The sequence below is a fragment of the Amblyomma americanum genome, chromosome 1 (assembly GCF_052857255.1).
Source record: "Amblyomma americanum isolate KBUSLIRL-KWMA chromosome 1, ASM5285725v1, whole genome shotgun sequence".
Classification (NCBI taxonomy): Eukaryota; Metazoa; Arthropoda; class Arachnida; order Ixodida; family Ixodidae; genus Amblyomma; species Amblyomma americanum.
Window position 1 is genome coordinate 66,533,515 of NC_135497.1, and position 16,490 is coordinate 66,550,004.

A 16,490-nucleotide genomic window follows, 5' to 3' on the forward strand; every position below is an offset into this window, starting at 1 on the left:
TCGGGAGGGGGCTAAGGTAATTTGTTGTAAGCCAAGAGGACAGGTAAGAGAATTTAGAACTGGGGAGCAGGAGAACGGAGATGTTATTACCGGTACCCTTGCCTTCGGTACAAGTTCGTCAACAACTGCAAGCAGTGACACAGGGTGGCAGAGAGTAAACGAAAGTGAGATAAATCAACAAGGAAAACTAGACGGTCACGTTGCGAACAAGGATACTTGGGTTAGAGGCACAGCGGGGCTTCAGAGCAAAAGTGATCGGCACAGGAGAGGTATAGTTATACGCCGCGCAAACTCACCGTAATGCCTAGAAATGTTGACTATCCTGTCCTCTGTCATGAGGTGGGAAACCCGGATGAGGTGCTCCTGCGTCTTCTGGACAGGCCACCTGGAAAAAAGCAAGGAACGAAATTGTCACGCGCCGGCACAGCTTGACGACCGAACGCTCCGGACAGATCGAGGCGCAGCGTGGTACAGGTCGTGTATAGTCAAACAAAGCTGCTAACAGCCCGCAGTAACGTCTACAGAAGGGAGCAAACATAGTTCGCAATCGAGGAATTTTCGTTAATCTTCAAATTGTACCCAAACTCGAATAATAGCTCGTCAGCGGCGGCGAACAGAGTAACGGTTTCTACATGACGCATCTGGACCTTGATTCGGCGCTGGCTGTTGTTTAATTCTGTTGATATTCATACGCATGCGCGGATGCCCAGCAATTTCGGACAAAAATTTTGAAAATTGGAAAATTGTAAGATACTTTTAAATAATATTGAAGGTAATCGCCCATATTCTTGTGATATGTAGCAAAATATTTCTTTTAAAGTGTTTCCATTGGTCGCATCGAACAGTTAAGACTCCCATAGAAAACCAATGGGAAACGCTTTTGACGATAGCAAAAACGTTAATAGAAAAAAAAATTCAAGACTGCCGTCGGGTGATCTGCAGATATGTAGATTGTTATAGTGAAATCTTACATTATATGAAAAAATTGCACCCATAAATGGTTTCCCGTTCGGAAATGCTTTTCTTCAGAATTGCAGGATTTGGTTATACCTAAGCGCTAAAAACGTTTCCCCGCGGCATTTCTGACGCGCCTCGTGAAACGCGGTCAAAGTTAGGGGCTGGCCGATAAAACAGCGGCTTGCAGAGACACCTCCTCCTTGCACACGTAACTTCTGGAACCGCGCGCGGGTTCCACAAAACCAACAAGGGGGCTGACATCGTGGTCTGTTGGGCGGCAAACACGCGAGAGCAGGCGGCTGCCAGCAGCGGGCGCCGGAGCGTCCGCGCAGTCGGCGCGAGCGGCGGCCGTTCTCACGCCCACGCGGCGAGCGGCCGGACCGTGCCGTCCGGCAGCGCGCGTGGGTGGGCGCCGCGATGAGAAAATAGCCGCAGGAGGCGTAAACAAAGAGGCCCGGGCGACCGCCAGGGCTCGCCCCCCTGCGAGCACTGCCTTGGCTGCGCTCCAGGGCGCCGGCCGCGGTCCGCGCGCGCATTCTGACCCGCCGACTCAGCGGCGACTGCCGGGCACCGTGGTCCAGACTGCGCCACGGCCCCAAGGGCCGCAGGCTCATCCTTGGCCACCGCAGGGGTTGAAACGTATCGACAGAACCAGAGAGCGCGCTTCTGGACCATGCACGAGGGCCCAACAGGCCGCAGACAGGAGTGCAGAGGAAGGGCAGTTCCGAGACCTTGGAGTAAGAAAGGAGGTTGGTGGAACTTAAGATCGGTGTGCTCCGAAAGCTAAGCGGCCATCACTGACAGCGATGGCGTTTCAGGAAGGATAGGTCAGGTCGCTTATGCGCGCCTATATTTGCTAATGTTCGGCGAACGAACTTCGGGGGACCAAAAAAAAAAAAAACTTCGGGTAAGTGAAATATCGCTGACTTGATGAGAGCATCCACGCAGCCACTCATTTTTTTTATTTTTTGAACCAAGTAAATTTCCAAGCATCGTAACGGTTCCTGAAGGCTTCTATTTCACAACACTGAAAACTCCAGGCGTGTACTTGATATTTTTGACAAACTGCTGTAATCTTCGATGACATCTTGCATTCGTCGTTGCCAACTTGGTAAACTGGGCGTTGTTCGTCTGTGCTTTAATGCATTTTTTTCGTATCTGCTGGCCCTGGTCGCAAAAGCTTTCAATTTCTACAGACTCAGCGATGCGAGTACTGTCGAAGTGCGCGCGCAATTTCTTGAAGTTACTGTGCCAGCCTTCGATAACATGTTCTTCCTTGACTTGTTCTTGAGGTGAAGACGGAGGCCAAGCTACTACAAGCCAGCTGCATAGCCGCGCATGACTTAAGCAGATGTGGAATCCCAAAGGTTTGAAAGTGAAATTATGCGTTTCAAAGTATAGGCTAAGGCGCCCGTGTGCTGTGCGATGTCAGTTCACGTTAAAGATCCCCAGGTGGTCGAAATTATTCCGGACCCCTCCACTACGGCACCTCCTTCTTCCTTTCTTCTTTCACTCCGTCCCTTGTCCCTTCCCTTACGGCGCGGTTCAGGTGTCCAACGATATATGAGACAGATACTGCGCCATTTCCTTTCCCCCAAAAACCAATTATTATTATTTCAAAGTATTGCAAGCTGCCCAGCTTCAGAACTGCAGCTCCCAAAGTTTCGCATCAGTGCATCATGTCTGCCGTAATGGTGCAATGCAATGCAATGCTATGGAATGAAGTGTGCTGAGGTTCGTGGTTCGTTTAACTGAAACACATTTGCACTTAACCGAAGTTCGTTTCAAGCGGTATTTCACTGTAGATCGATTGGCCCAGGTAGTTTTCGTTCAATACTTGGCCATTCGTTCTATCCTGCCAAAACAGCTGCAAATGAGAAATCCGGGGCGCCATATTAGAACTGGGGCCAAACGGAGTGGTGACACCTCTCTTCCGCGCGTACAAACTTCGACACACACTCGGGCCGTGGCATCCCCTAGCGACGAAGCTGCCTTCTCCACAAGGCCGCTGCATCTCTGCTCGTTAATTTCCCTACACTACACTGCCGACGTTTCTATCGCGTATACCGCTGGCCGCCATTCAAACAGGCCGGGGCGCCGAACAAAGCCAATCCCGCAGCCGCGGAGTGTCACACTTTCCAGGGACACGCGCCGCTGTTCCTTCTTCTGGGGCGGCGAGATAGACGGCCGAACCCCTGCGTCGGCTTCCGATGCCTGTGCGCGTAATCACGCCACACACGAGCTGCCTTTCCGGCGGCGGCTTCCTCGCGTCTTTCCTAGCCCGGCTGCGCGCGCGACGGGCGCGGCACCGGGTTGCTCTGTATGTCTGCTATTCCTTCACCCACTCTCCCAGCTCCACCCTGCAGAGGTTCCACCCACCACCAACCCACCACCCACCCATTAAAAGCCCACGCAGCAACGGAACGAAAAAGCTGAGGAGGAAACGAACTGAAGCGGTGGGAGAGACAGCTTCCCTTCAGAAGCGTCACCCACCAGCTACCTCCCCACCCCACCCTCCTAGCTAGGAGGCTGCCCACCCACTGACCGCCACCCTTCACCGACTTCCGTCCACCTTCATCCTACTGATAAATTCTGTCGCGTGTGGACCTCCTTCACCCCGCGACGTCACGAAAATGCGGTGGCGCTGATGTTAGCAGCGACTTTCGCATGGTAGGCAAAACAGGTTCCGCTTGCCCGTGCCTACCGCAGCTGCCGCAGTTACCGGCGGCTGCTTCAAACCTGTGCACTGCAGAAGCAGCATATATTGACCAGCTGCGTCACTGCTGGATCCGCGTAGTAGCATAAAAAATATTAAATTAGCCTCGATAGGTTTCTCGCGCATAAATGCCGCATTCGGAAACTGGCTAACAGGCATTGGGCCACGGTAGTAAAGCGCGAAGTCTGGGAGTCGATAGGCACTGCCACTCAATGCACTTAATGCATGCAAGTTACTGCGTTCATTCACGTGAACTTCAGGATAGTAGGCTGATAATTTCTCAAGGAAAAAAAAGACATATGTAGCTGCACACGTACTTATCACCTTGAGCCGGAGTGTACGGGGCGCCGACAGGTTCACTCGCCCCCAAGGAATGCGTTTTTTTGTTAATAGCACACCATGTTTAAATGGCGCGTTTTGTGACATTTAATAGTTACTTGAAACTGTTTCTTGATATGACGACGTAATTATTTCATTCGAGTAGAAAGAAGTCTGGTAAGTTGTGTCAATCTTGCGCGGTCGCGTTGGTGTGCTTAGAATAGCGTACCTTAAGTGTGCTAAACGCCATATGCTTTTTCATTGCATCATGCATGTGTCATGTTTCATGAGGTAATACATGATTGCGAAGCTTGTTTGGAAAGAAGCAGCCGCAGGCGTGCTACTAACAGACACGTGGCGAGATTGAGAGGGGACGCGGCATGAAAAGTGTTTTCGTTATTCATGCATGCGATATGTAACTAAACTTGGTGCAAATATGAAATTCCTACGCTAGTTTCAGTCATTCCTTTTATTTATAGCTATACCTGGCGCAGTTCTGGGTAATTATAATTAACACCGTCGTCAAGTCCCCCCAAGCTAGGTCTCAAATAATTGAGTAAATAGTGCGCAGTTTTTTTTTACGCCAGCATGTGCATAAAGCCCTGTTCTGTATGATGACGCGATTATTTGTTTTTCTATATGATCAGTACTTATGCATGGATAGTTACATGAAAACGTTTCTTACAAAAAATAACACACAATACTGCACGTGTAGGGAAAAAATCGAGAGATTTATTACGCTCCTCAACGTCTCAGGAATAGTTTGCGACAAATGGAATCATTTGATTTTCATGCGAATTACGAAGGTGAGTGATCCAGTCGCAGAAAATGTGAGTGGTCAGAAAACGAACCTTAAAGTTTATTCCCTCGTTTATGGCATCTTCGCTTTCGCTTTGGTCAAAGAAATGCGGCACAGAAATCAAAGAAATTACCTCACAATTTTTGACGACCACACTTCTAAAAAGCGTAATTTATAAATTTGTACTCAATATTTTGCTATAATTTTCGTCACAAAACTAGACTTCAGGGCTAGGAAAGGAAATAATTCTAGAAATCAAAAATTTTCACCAAATCGACCAGCTTAACAAGAGGACAAGTCGGCCTGGCTGGTGCGTGGTCATGCGGCTAAAAACAGCGCTAAGCGAGACAGGAGATCGGGGACACGACCCTGTCCCCACTTTTCGCGCAGCGCGACACGTACGTATGTCAGCAGACGATGAGCGCATGTCTGCTCCGGCGAAACAACGCCAGCACTTCCCCTCACTACTGTCCCGAAGTAAAATCATTCCGGCTAGTGCAGAGTGTCAAAACTTGTTTTATTCAATGCCTAGCGCGTAAATAAACGGCAGGAACGCTTCCTACATGTTTACTACTAACCATATATACAATACACAGTGGCAAACTATTTCTCTTTATAGGCCGCACGTGGACAACGCGAGCTCGTGTACTTCGACAAATTACTAAGTTGGAAGCATCGACCATTGCTGTGATTCGCAGAAACTGGAAACGCGCCTACAAGCCTTGAAAACCCGCGCACAACACCTATCCGCGACGCCACTCCCCGACCTTTTGCCTACCACGAGCTCGCTAGCGACTGCAGCGCCACCTCGTTTGTTTACAAACATGCAGGAGGTCCATAGAGTAAAAGCATCAAAGCAATGATCGAGTAGTAAATCCAACTACTTTCGCAGAAGTGCTGCATTAGATCTGTGATCGTTCCGTAATTTATTTTTTTAATGATCAAACTGCACTTGGAAGCAACGTTTCGAAGGGTATTACTACTTCTACAACCCTTCCACCTAAGACGCAGAGACATAAATGAAAAGAAAGCCTCGTTGTATAAAAAAAAAAAATCACCTGACCACAGCCTAGAAAAAGAAAGACAGAAAAGGCTTGACGCGTAATTTGTCTAACGACAACAGCATTTGAAGGTTTAAAGTCTTGTTGCGGATGGTCAGTGGTGGTCGCTTCGTGCGCCTTAATTATATTGCATGGGTATATATATATATATATATATATATATATATATATATATATATATATATATATATATATATATATATATATATATATATATATATATATATATATATATATATATATATATATATATATATATATATATATATATATACACGCACCAGATGCCGATGCAACAATTTTTGCATCAATCAGCGAGCGAACAGCCCGTTGATAATATTTGATAATTTGATAATATTTGATAATATTGACAACTGCTTTCAACTGTCTGAACTTTTCTTCAAGAATGCTTGCTTTAATTGACTGATTTACACTTCCTTCTAACGACTCTTTTCCAGCTGTGCATTGAAGTGGAACACCGATTTAAGCGGAGCATTGGAGATATAGAAGACAAACTCAAAGCAGTAGCTGAAGTATTTTCTTCCAAAGAAGGACGCAGATGCACATTTTTGCCATTGAAAAGCATTTACAAGGCCATTCCAAGCACGCATTCATCAACGAGGTTTGTGAAATATTTCTTACACATTCATCTAACAGTTTCTTTGGCATCCTTGCTTTTCATGATGAAAAACTTTTTTTTAATATGATCAAATCCTCTTGAAAAATCTCGTGTTCTTTGTGTACCATGTTTCACTCTTGTGAGAATATCAGACATGCTTTAAGTACATGAATGGTTGCTCACTGGCTCTAATTTAACATTCTACAGATCCCACTGCCTGAAGTTGCAAGTGACTGCACCTCATGTATATACGTGTGCTGAACACACTTGCGTTTACGCTGGAAGTAGCAAAGAAGTGATCTCGATCAGCAGCGGCAACCTAGAGCGTGCCCTCATCTTCTGCCTGGTGACGTATTACATAAAAAACCTCCACTATCCGCCGGAATATTCCGCCATACTCGTCCTGCTGCAGAAGATCGCCCTGCCAGACACTAGTGCCACGTGGACTACTGACGAACCGACTTAAGAGCCTTTCCATGCTCTTGAAAAAGAATAACTTGTTCTAATTTTCTGGAAAGAAATGTTTTTTCAATTTTTCACTTTATAATATGTTGAAGTATGTTTTCTAGAGCTCAATTCAGCGAGTTTTTTTAAAACTGCATTACACAAGTTCATGTATACTTATGCGAGTGTTGTCAGGCTTATAGCACTGTAAAATGTTACGAGTTATTGGTCATGTCATTGTGCTTCTTTGTTAATAAATTGACTGGAGGAGTCATGAAGGGATTTTGTTTTCATGAAGGAATTCGCCGATGTTACGCACCTTTGAAAGCTCTTAGGTACATGTAGGTCTGTGAGCTGTTTAGTTATGATGTTAAAATCGATTGATTGTTGTTTAGGTTTGTATGTGACCGCAAGCTTTAAAACAACTCATGTTATCTGCACTGCTTGTATCTCTTTTTGATTTCTTATTGTAGTCATTTTAATCTTTATTTTAAGAAGTATGATAAAATATGTGATCACAATATTGCCTTCTTTGATATTTTTACCATTTATATTTTGTTTTTTGTATCCCTTCCACAATGTCAAGTTGACTTGGCACTTGGTCTTGAATAACTGGGCTTTTATTTTGTTCGTTTTCGTACTACAATTACAGTGCCTATTTTTATTTAAATTGCAATAAGAGTGATATGCTGTTGACAAGCTCTTTTCGAATTGAAACTTGATCTGAGCTTGCTTTATTGAGTTGCTTGTTCAACGTGGTTCTGTTTGGCATGGCTACTGTAATAGTGTAATATGGGCCCAGATTTTAGTGCCTTGCATGCTCATTTATTGCGGTATATTTTTTGCGAAAAGTTTGCAAAAGTGGTACCTTGAACATACATGCATCTGTTACATTCCTTAGTTTTTCTATAATGTAGACAATATTTGGGAAGTTTTGTTGTTTTGTATAACCTCTAGTCTTGAAGATGTTGGAGTCAATGAACAATTTGACTGTGATATACCGATGTTTGTCATTTTTCTCCTTTCTAAACTATTCTCTTGTTTTGCCAATTTTTGTTCCATTTAAACCGAAATCCAGCAGAGCTCTGTATTTCATCACCTTCAGCAAGTTGCAAGGATATTTTTGCCATTTTTAGGCCAGCCATTGTGGCGCACAAGGTTACACATTTTGTAGCATGTAACCTACGCCTAACTCAATGTTGTATACCTTTGTAAAGGTTACAGCGCTAAAAAGTTGCGTAACCTATGCATAAAAAGAAGTAACCTTTACCATTTGTAACTTTTACAAAGGTTAAAAGTGGAAAGGTTACATCGTGTAACCTTTAAATTATAGGTATACTTCAATGTGAAAATGTGCACCTTTACAAAGGTTACCGTGTTTAGAGTGTGTTTACGAGCGCATTCCTGGCACAAAGTATCAACACCAGAACGGCACTGTTTAACGCCAAGCTGCTTGCTCGCTGGTTTGGTTTATGCGGTTTAACATCCCAGTCGGCTCAGGCTACGAGGGACGCCGTAGTGGCGGGCTCCGGAAATTTCTATCACCTGGTGTGATTAACGTGCATTGACGTCGCACAGTACACGGGGCTATAACATTTCGCCTCCGTCGAAATGCGACCGCCGCGGCCGGGATCGAACCCGCGTCCTTCGAGTCAGCAGCCGAGCACCATAACTACTGAGCTGGCTTGGCATTCCTTTTCGGTTCCTCAATTTTGTCCGGTTTTCGGCTTCGGGATACAAAAAGACAAATGCGTCCCAGGGGCGGATTTATGGGTGACCCTTGTGGGGAGAGCTCCCATTTGAACCATGCATTGCTTGCCTTTTTTTTTTGCAGAAATATTAATGCCAGCAATGTTTTTAAGGTATGTACAATTTCCCGCCAAATAAACTACGCTCTTTAAAAATCAGCTCTCTTTCTCCCTATAACAAACCAATCAAAAGCCGTTAGAGATTGGTCGTGTACGCAACGTGACGAAGCAAGTTGAGCCACCTAACATCCGCGGCGGCTGCGTTTTTATGGAGGCAAAACGCTAAGGCGCCCGTGTGCTGTGCGATGTCAGTGCACGATAGAGATCGCCAGGTCGTAGAAATTATTCCGGAGCCCTCCACTACGGCACCTCTTTGTTCCTTTCTTCTTTCACTCCCTCCTTTATCCCTTCCCTTACGGCGCGGTTCAGGTGTCCAACGATATATGAGACAGATACTGCGCCATTTCCTTTTCCCGAAAACCAATTATTATTATTACTAGCCGCCTAACATCAAAGGCGCAGCTAGCAGCAGGAGCGACAGTGGCACTACTCTGAAATTGAGAACTCATTCAGCGCGCGACGTCGACCACGTCCGGCGCTGCTTTCGCGGCGAGTACACGCGCGACGGCAAGCGTCGCCAGAAACGCCGCCGCTGCGACGTCAGGTGACGGCGGACGCACGGGTGGATGGGAAGCGGCAGCGCCGTTTGTGTCCCACACACCTGGTTCATCGGCCGCCGCTTGGGAAGGGGAAAAAAAAGCGAGGGAGATGCCGCCGTCCGGCAGATGCAGCCCACGCGCGCGCAGGTGACCGGCTTCCCACGGGCTCGCCGGCCGGCCGCTCGCGGTCCGGAGGAATGCGCGCAGAAAGGCGACGAAAAGTGAGCGTTGCCCGCGTCACAAACCCGACTTGCGTCAGCACGTCTTTGTCGCCGCTGCCTCTCGAGCCTCCCTAGCAGTCCTCTGCCAGGCAACGGCGTAGCCCTCTCCAATACTATCAATTAACTGTCTGTGAATCCAACGAAAGCTCTCTTTCGCCTTCGTTCTGCGCGTGCGTTCGGGTACTGGCATCTCGCTCGCTCGGAGACGCCGGCAAGACGCGAAAGACGAGAAACGTCGGCGAACGGTGGGACAGGCTGCTCTTCGATTGAAGCGAGGAACCTCTCAGCGTTATCGGAAGGAGAATGCGCCTGAAACACGCTTGCGTACGTGAGCTTGTAAAAACGCGTGCATTCGCGTAGTATGCACAGTTTTGTACGATAATACGGCTCCTACGCTTCGTACTTTTTATCGGGAGCATTGTACGCGCAGCAAATACGCGAGCGAAACACTACGAGGCACATATTCTGCCCCTGCATGCTTTCTCCGTCCCATCGCCGTCACGAGCCCACAAGTCCAGCTCCTTATCTCTTCGAGTTAGGAGAGACACACCAGCTAGAAAAAACCCGCTGCGAGACAGATAACTGTACACAACACAAGCTTTTTGTCACGTGCGCTTCTCGGCGTCTTGTTGCGTTTTTTTTTCTCTCTCTAACTGGGGTACCTGCTTGAACATGTTCCACCAACTGGCCCCCCGTTCACCTTTGCTCCGCCCAAACGCGTCCGTCAGCCTTTCCCTAACTTTGACCTGCCGTTCTGCGTTCTCCCGGGAATCAGGGCCGAGAACACCCAAACCCGACCAGTGACGGCGCCGGGGTGGGGCGGTCGCCATCCGAAAAATTTGCCTCCCGCTTCTTTCAGGCCCGGACGAGATGGACGTTACAGATAGTGCGGCCCACATTGGGCCCCCTCGCTGGTATGTGAAGTTCCCCACTGCATTTTGTTTCATGGAGAGCAGTGCTACAGAGGCGTCGTGCCGTCCCCTCTCCTCTGCTACTCCCCGTGCCACCCACCACGAATGTCTTGGGACCGTCCCTCGGTCACACGAAGTCATGAGCGGCGAGCGAGGACCGCACAGGCGCCACAAGAGAGTCGGGTCATCAGTGCCCTGGAAAGCGTCCACGACTCTATCTGCCACATCGCACGCGCCCAGCAGCCGCTTCACACCTCGGTGATAAGAACACGTCCTCCAAACTGTCCTTACGAGCAGCGCATCGGGAAGCTTCACGCGACCCATCATCACTCGAGCGTTCCGGAGCGAGTGAGTCGCGCGAAGTGCGCGCCAATGCGTCGGGTGCGGCCGTACGCGACACTTGCCTGCCCGCGCCTGTCGTCAGCGGGCCAGAGCACGCTTGCTGAGGAATGCGGGGGTGGGGGTGATGCTCGCACCGCCGACAGGAGCCATCGGCACGCGCCGCGCAGACGACGGTGAAGAAGGACGGGAGGGGCACGTCAGCGAAAAACGGTCGTAAAGAAGACCAGCTATCTACGCCCGGAAAACAAGCACAAAGGAGCCGCTGGAATTTGCATTGTCGGCGGCGGCGCGCTTCAGACGCGGTCCCGTGGAGGCGTCGCCGCGGGCGAATGGGGAATTCTTCGCCCACCCCCTACTAGCGACGCGGGGTGCCGGGGTGGGCAAGAGCAAAGTCGCGCAGTCCACGCGTGGGCGCGTTGCCTTTCCGTCAGCGCTGGGACAGCGGCGGAAAGGTGGTGCCGCCGGCTCCTGATATGCGACAGAAAAAAATGTCTAGACGACGAGGGATTTTCCACGGGGAGGAGAGGCGCCCGAGAAACAGCGGCCATGTCATGCGCGGACGATGTCGCGAAGGTTGAGAGGAAAATGAAAGACCGAGAGGAGGGGCTCCAGTGATGTGTCTGACCATGGAATGAAGTTCCTGGCGTAAGCAGTGCATGACACCGCCTGTGACGGAACTCAGACGGGGACTGCCCTGCGAAGTGCTCTGCGAGAGGGACTCGTTTGGCGCGGCGACCAGCGGGAACTTCGCTGAGAATCCTGCTGGGGCATCGCCGCGCACGTAGAATTGCGACCACATCCGGCAGTGTTCTGGAGATCTACGCTAACGTGCTGGGCGAGCTACGTTCATCTTTCTTTTTGTTTGTTTTTACCTCGCTGAAGCACGCACGAGCGTTCATATCCTATTAAGTATCCGCAGTCGCATGTGCTCCTTTCTCCGAGTGTGAGCGCGCATCTTCTAGCCATTCCTCGGGACAATTGAGGGCACTGTCTGCTCCCCCCCCCCCCCTCCTCCGCATACAGACACGCACACTTTTTTTTTTGTTTTCGTTCTCAAGACTGATCTATGATCGGGACAACTTGTACTTTACTCCCGTCTTCGGCGACCTGTGCCGTTGTCGCGGCTAAAGTTTCCGCCAATAAGTACCGACCAAACGCAGGACGCCCGCGTCTTTTCTAATATGGGACTGCAGTAACATCTCAACGACATTACTGACCGCCTCAGAGAAGAAGACTCAAAGTTCTTGCGATAAACCTGCTGCCGCCACGAACCCGTAAACACCTATCCGTCGCACTCTGTTCGACCTGGCGTGACGTATTTCGTGTTTAATAAGACTTGTCCACGAAAATGATTTACCAGTACCCACAAAGAAAAATACGCCTTGGGAATATTAAGCAAGGTTCTTTATTGTCAGATAAGAGCTACGTCAGCTGGAGACTAACGAAGTAAGTATTCAGGACTTGCTGCAGCCAATTTGCTAAGCGGCCGGCCGCCTCAAGATCTAAGCGTTTACTCCCTCATCAACTTCCACTCAAGTGCACTTCCTCATTAAACTAATTAAACGGTGTCAACAAAATACCTCGAGTAATTTAGTGCCTTGATTAAAGCGTTATCAAAGGCTATTCAAGGTGACGTCTTGCGTTCTTGCGAGCAGTGCATTTCGTCGCGAGAATAGAAAAAGGTGACCACTCAGAATTCATTCTAATGCATACGGACTGATTGCAAAAATTGAAAGCAGAAGCTTGTCAGGACAACTTGACGAAATAGCCTCATATTAGACGACAGCTTGAAGGTCTGCAGCATGCGTGCAAGCCGTAGAAGCAAGCGCACAGCAATAAAAACGCTCATTACTGAAATTCACTAACTATTTATGGTTTAGTTAAATTTATGCCACCCTTTAAAGGGTCACTGAGGATAACTGCATCCAGTTATTTTTTTTTCATTCGTAAAAATCGATTCTGCACTTCTTTCTGGCTGCGTTCATGTTTCTCCGGCAACAAAAGACGAATTTGTTCTCGAGGAAACGGGCATTTAAAAATTTTCCGCCACTCGATCTCCAAACTCGTGACCGGAAATGACTCTGTGACCGGCGTTTCAAAGTGAATGGCGGTGCACCCTAGCCTCAGAGATTCGTGTCGGAATGTTTTTGCGCGTGATTACGGACCGACGCACAGATGCACATCGTCTGTCTGTCTGACTTCCTACGTACCGCGTCTCTGAAATCTGGTACAGAGAGTTCTGAAAGCTACGACAAGCGCCAGCAGATCAGGGACCGAATTCTCAACCCTGTTCGCACGCTAGGACGGTCTAGGATTGGACCGCGCGTTGGATGTCGTATACGTTAGCCTATCAGAACTGCCGAGCTCACGGGTGCAAACTGGTCTCGAACCGTGCTTAAGAGAACTCGAGTCCCGATTAGTGGCGCAAGCCGTGGCTTCCACGGTCAAGCAGGTCGCCGTGGCTGTCCTCGAACGTACGCACCAACGTAACCCCCAACAAATGGAGTAGACAAACAAGCAAGCCAACTCCGCTTTTGTCCCACGCCGTTCACTTCAGTGCCCTCGGGCGCCGAGCTGCCCGAAGCAGCGGGTGATCAGGGCCAATGGCTGACACACATTCTCCAGCTCGTCCGTCATTTAGCCCACTTCGGGTGCCCTGCATGCGTGCCTTTCGCGGGCCGCTTGACTGAAGGTGGAAGGACGTAATCCGCCCACCGCGGAGCACGACGGCCACAAAAGTGACGCCTCTTAACCCCGGCTCGTCCAGGAAGGTCGCCGCCTCTGCGAAGCCACGGGTACAGAAAAAAAAAAAACCCGATCACGCGCTGCTCTGCCAGAGACGGGGAGACGCCGAGATCAAATGGGGGGTCCAATGCAGCGGCGGACACCGCGCCCGCGAAAGAGACGGGCAGTCGTGACGCCGGGCTTCGTTGCTGCGAGACACCCTGCGAGGAGGGCGCGCTGTGTACGCGTCTGAAAGTTTGGTGCAGCCTCAAATCTGCGGCCCGCTTTGCCCGGCACCCGGGGCCGATCACGATTTCTACGGACTTCGACGACCCCATGAATGAAGGCCCGCTTAAGGCAGCACTTTAATACCTGTGTTACAAGGGCGTTTTCAACGACAGTTCAGTTAACCGCCAGTTGAGGATTTCAACTGCCGTTGAACTCAACTGGAATCGCCAGCTGTTACACGAGCACTTCGCGTTCAGTTCAGTTAGCACTCTAACCACTTGACCTCGCGTCTAGAACGAAAGTGTAAATAAGAAAAAAAAGCAGTCTGTGCATTATTTTCGTACTGTAAATGATCGCTGTGTATATATTCTTTCCTATAGCGGCAATTTTTTTCTGTATTTTTTGCTTTGGGGTAGAAATTTGCGGGTGCGAAGCACACTGAGCCAAGACAATCCAGTAAGAGGGCAAGTTTTTCGGTCCGTAGGTCGCCATCTTGTCAGTTGGCCGTTCAACTGAGATCCCCGATCTCAGTCGAACTCAACTACCGTTGAGATTTCAACGGCAGTTAGCACTGCCGTGTAACACCGCTAACTGCCGTTCAGTTCAACTGAGAATAAACTGAACTGCCGCTGAAAACGCCCGTGTAACACGGGTATAAGCAGGCTGCTGCGCGTAAGTGTGAATTTGGTCAGTGGAATGACGCTACGCTGATGGCATGCTAGAATGAAACTGCGCTTCTGTCCGTGTAGGCCTCCTCGTTTCTTGTCCGTTGTTCTTTTTGCGCTGGTTCTTCTGAAGATCATGGCCTACCAACTAGCCTAACTACAAGTTTTTGCTGAGATAAATGTCGCCGGGTCCTTTAGTGCATGCATCATGTGACGCTGTAACAAACCGCGGCCCCTTCAAGGGCGCAAGTTGTGCGGGCTACCAAGTGACGGTGGCAGAAATTAGCCCAGATTAATCGCGTCTCGGAAGTGATCGAGTGTTTTAGCATGCGCGCTACGTAGTGCAGTAGTCGCGCCAAACGTAAGATTTCTAGGTTACAGCAGCGCGATTGACGGTTCGCACGCAAACATCATGCGCTACAGATTGAGCATGTAAACAGTAAACCGCCATTGTTGAGCTGCATGTTTCTACTGTTCCTACTGCACAGCGGCATCATTAGGCGCAACTCAAAACTTGCACGCTCCAAAATCGTGCGCGCTGCTAACCACGAAGGAAGCAGCTGGCCCCGCAACGGCAAGTTTGAAAGTGAAACCAGTGCATGCCTGTGCCCAAGTGTTCTCGAAAGGAGAGCGAAAGCACCCGTCTGCTAGCTACCTTCAGTGGGTGCAAAATTCCACGATTTTTCCGATCGATTTTCATATTCTTTACAAAATGGCAATACGCTTGGTGATAAGCGTCCACTGACTGAGCGTATGGCGCAGAAGATGCTCACGGTACATGACGGTGTGATCGTTATTGTGAGCTCCGCACTGCCACTTTCTCGTATACAGTGCGGGCGGTGACGATCGGCCGGCTATCGCATGCACCCCATTGCACCCTTTGGAAGCGAGTGAAAGGCGTTTCTTCTAACTAAGCTTCCCGAAGCTGGCATCTCACTGATTCTTTTGCGAGGCCCCGCTTGCCTTTTCAAGGCCCCAGATGACGCACCTTCCCCAATCCCGCGATATATGCCCGCATATACCCTGGGGTCTACTCTCCCTCCTGTCAAGTATGTGGCCAACATGCCACTCTATCCCACATACTCTGGGCTTGCCCTCAGGACTCCCCTCCGCGAGGTTTGCAGCTCTCGAATCCAGACCAGTGGGAGGCCGCATTGCTCAGTTCCTACTCGGACACACAGATCCGGGTTGTGACCAGGCCCCTAGAAGTCGCCGGACGCCACGGGCTCATGGCCACTTGATGGGGCTATAACCCCACACCAGCTGCTGCTTTTATCGACGAAAATAAAGTTTATCCCCCCTCCTCCTCCCGGAGAAACGTTGCTCTGGCAGCCTTCGACCCAGTAACGGGACTCGGGAACAAAATATACGAGGGAAAAAACGCCCCGGCTAGACGCTCAGCAGACAGTTCTCCGTACAAGAAGGGACAAGTCCGAGAGCGCAGAAGGGCGTGCACTGTAAGTGGAGAGACGGCGGCGGAAGCTGACAGGCACGCTGCAAAATTGTCTTCAGGCATGTATAGGGCAGTATAGGGGCGACGTGCACGCTTCCACGCGGCAAGTTTTCTCAGTACCGCAATGATGTCTCGGTTGTCGCATACGACCTTGACGACTGACGGAATAAAGAGGGCAAGCGCCTAACGCGCCCTTTACCCTGCCCCTTCCAAGCCCTGAGCACGAAACCGTTTCCACCCGTCAGCGGCGGTCGCGAGCCATCAAAACAACGAGCTAATTGCACTACTGAGAACAGGGTTTCGGCGCGCGGCGGAGTCGATGCAACGCAGTCGTCTTGAGAGGGACCCGCCGGAAACGACTGCGCGCGCGTGCAGTATGCCGCCAAGGAGCCGCAGCGGAGGGCGAAGATTCCGGTTGCCCGTGGCCCACAGGGAGGCGGGGGGGAGCGCCGGATGTGGGTCGGGAAAGCCCCCGGCCGCCGTGCGCGCCGCGCCGCTGACGAAGCGGCGGCGTCGGCAGGCTAGCACCGCCGCCACGCGAGCCTCCTTCCGCGAAGCCATTTCGCGTCGACCACACATCCGGATTAGCGCCAATCAGGGCGCATTATTTCGCCGGCCGTCCGTC

The 16,490-nt window shown here is 50.0% G+C and overlaps 1 protein-coding gene across 2 annotated transcripts in view; it reads right to left on the bottom strand.

Annotated features, from left to right (window-relative positions):
- LOC144112932 (uncharacterized) overlaps positions 1-16,490 on the bottom strand; it is a 140,725-nt gene that overhangs the window by 29,584 nt on the left and 94,651 nt on the right. For both annotated transcript variants that reach the window (XM_077645768.1, XM_077645769.1), the window contains exon 2: positions 297-385. In XM_077645768.1, coding sequence (XP_077501894.1) covers positions 297-385 — 89 coding nt within the window. The remainder of the gene's footprint in view (positions 1-296; positions 386-16,490) is intronic.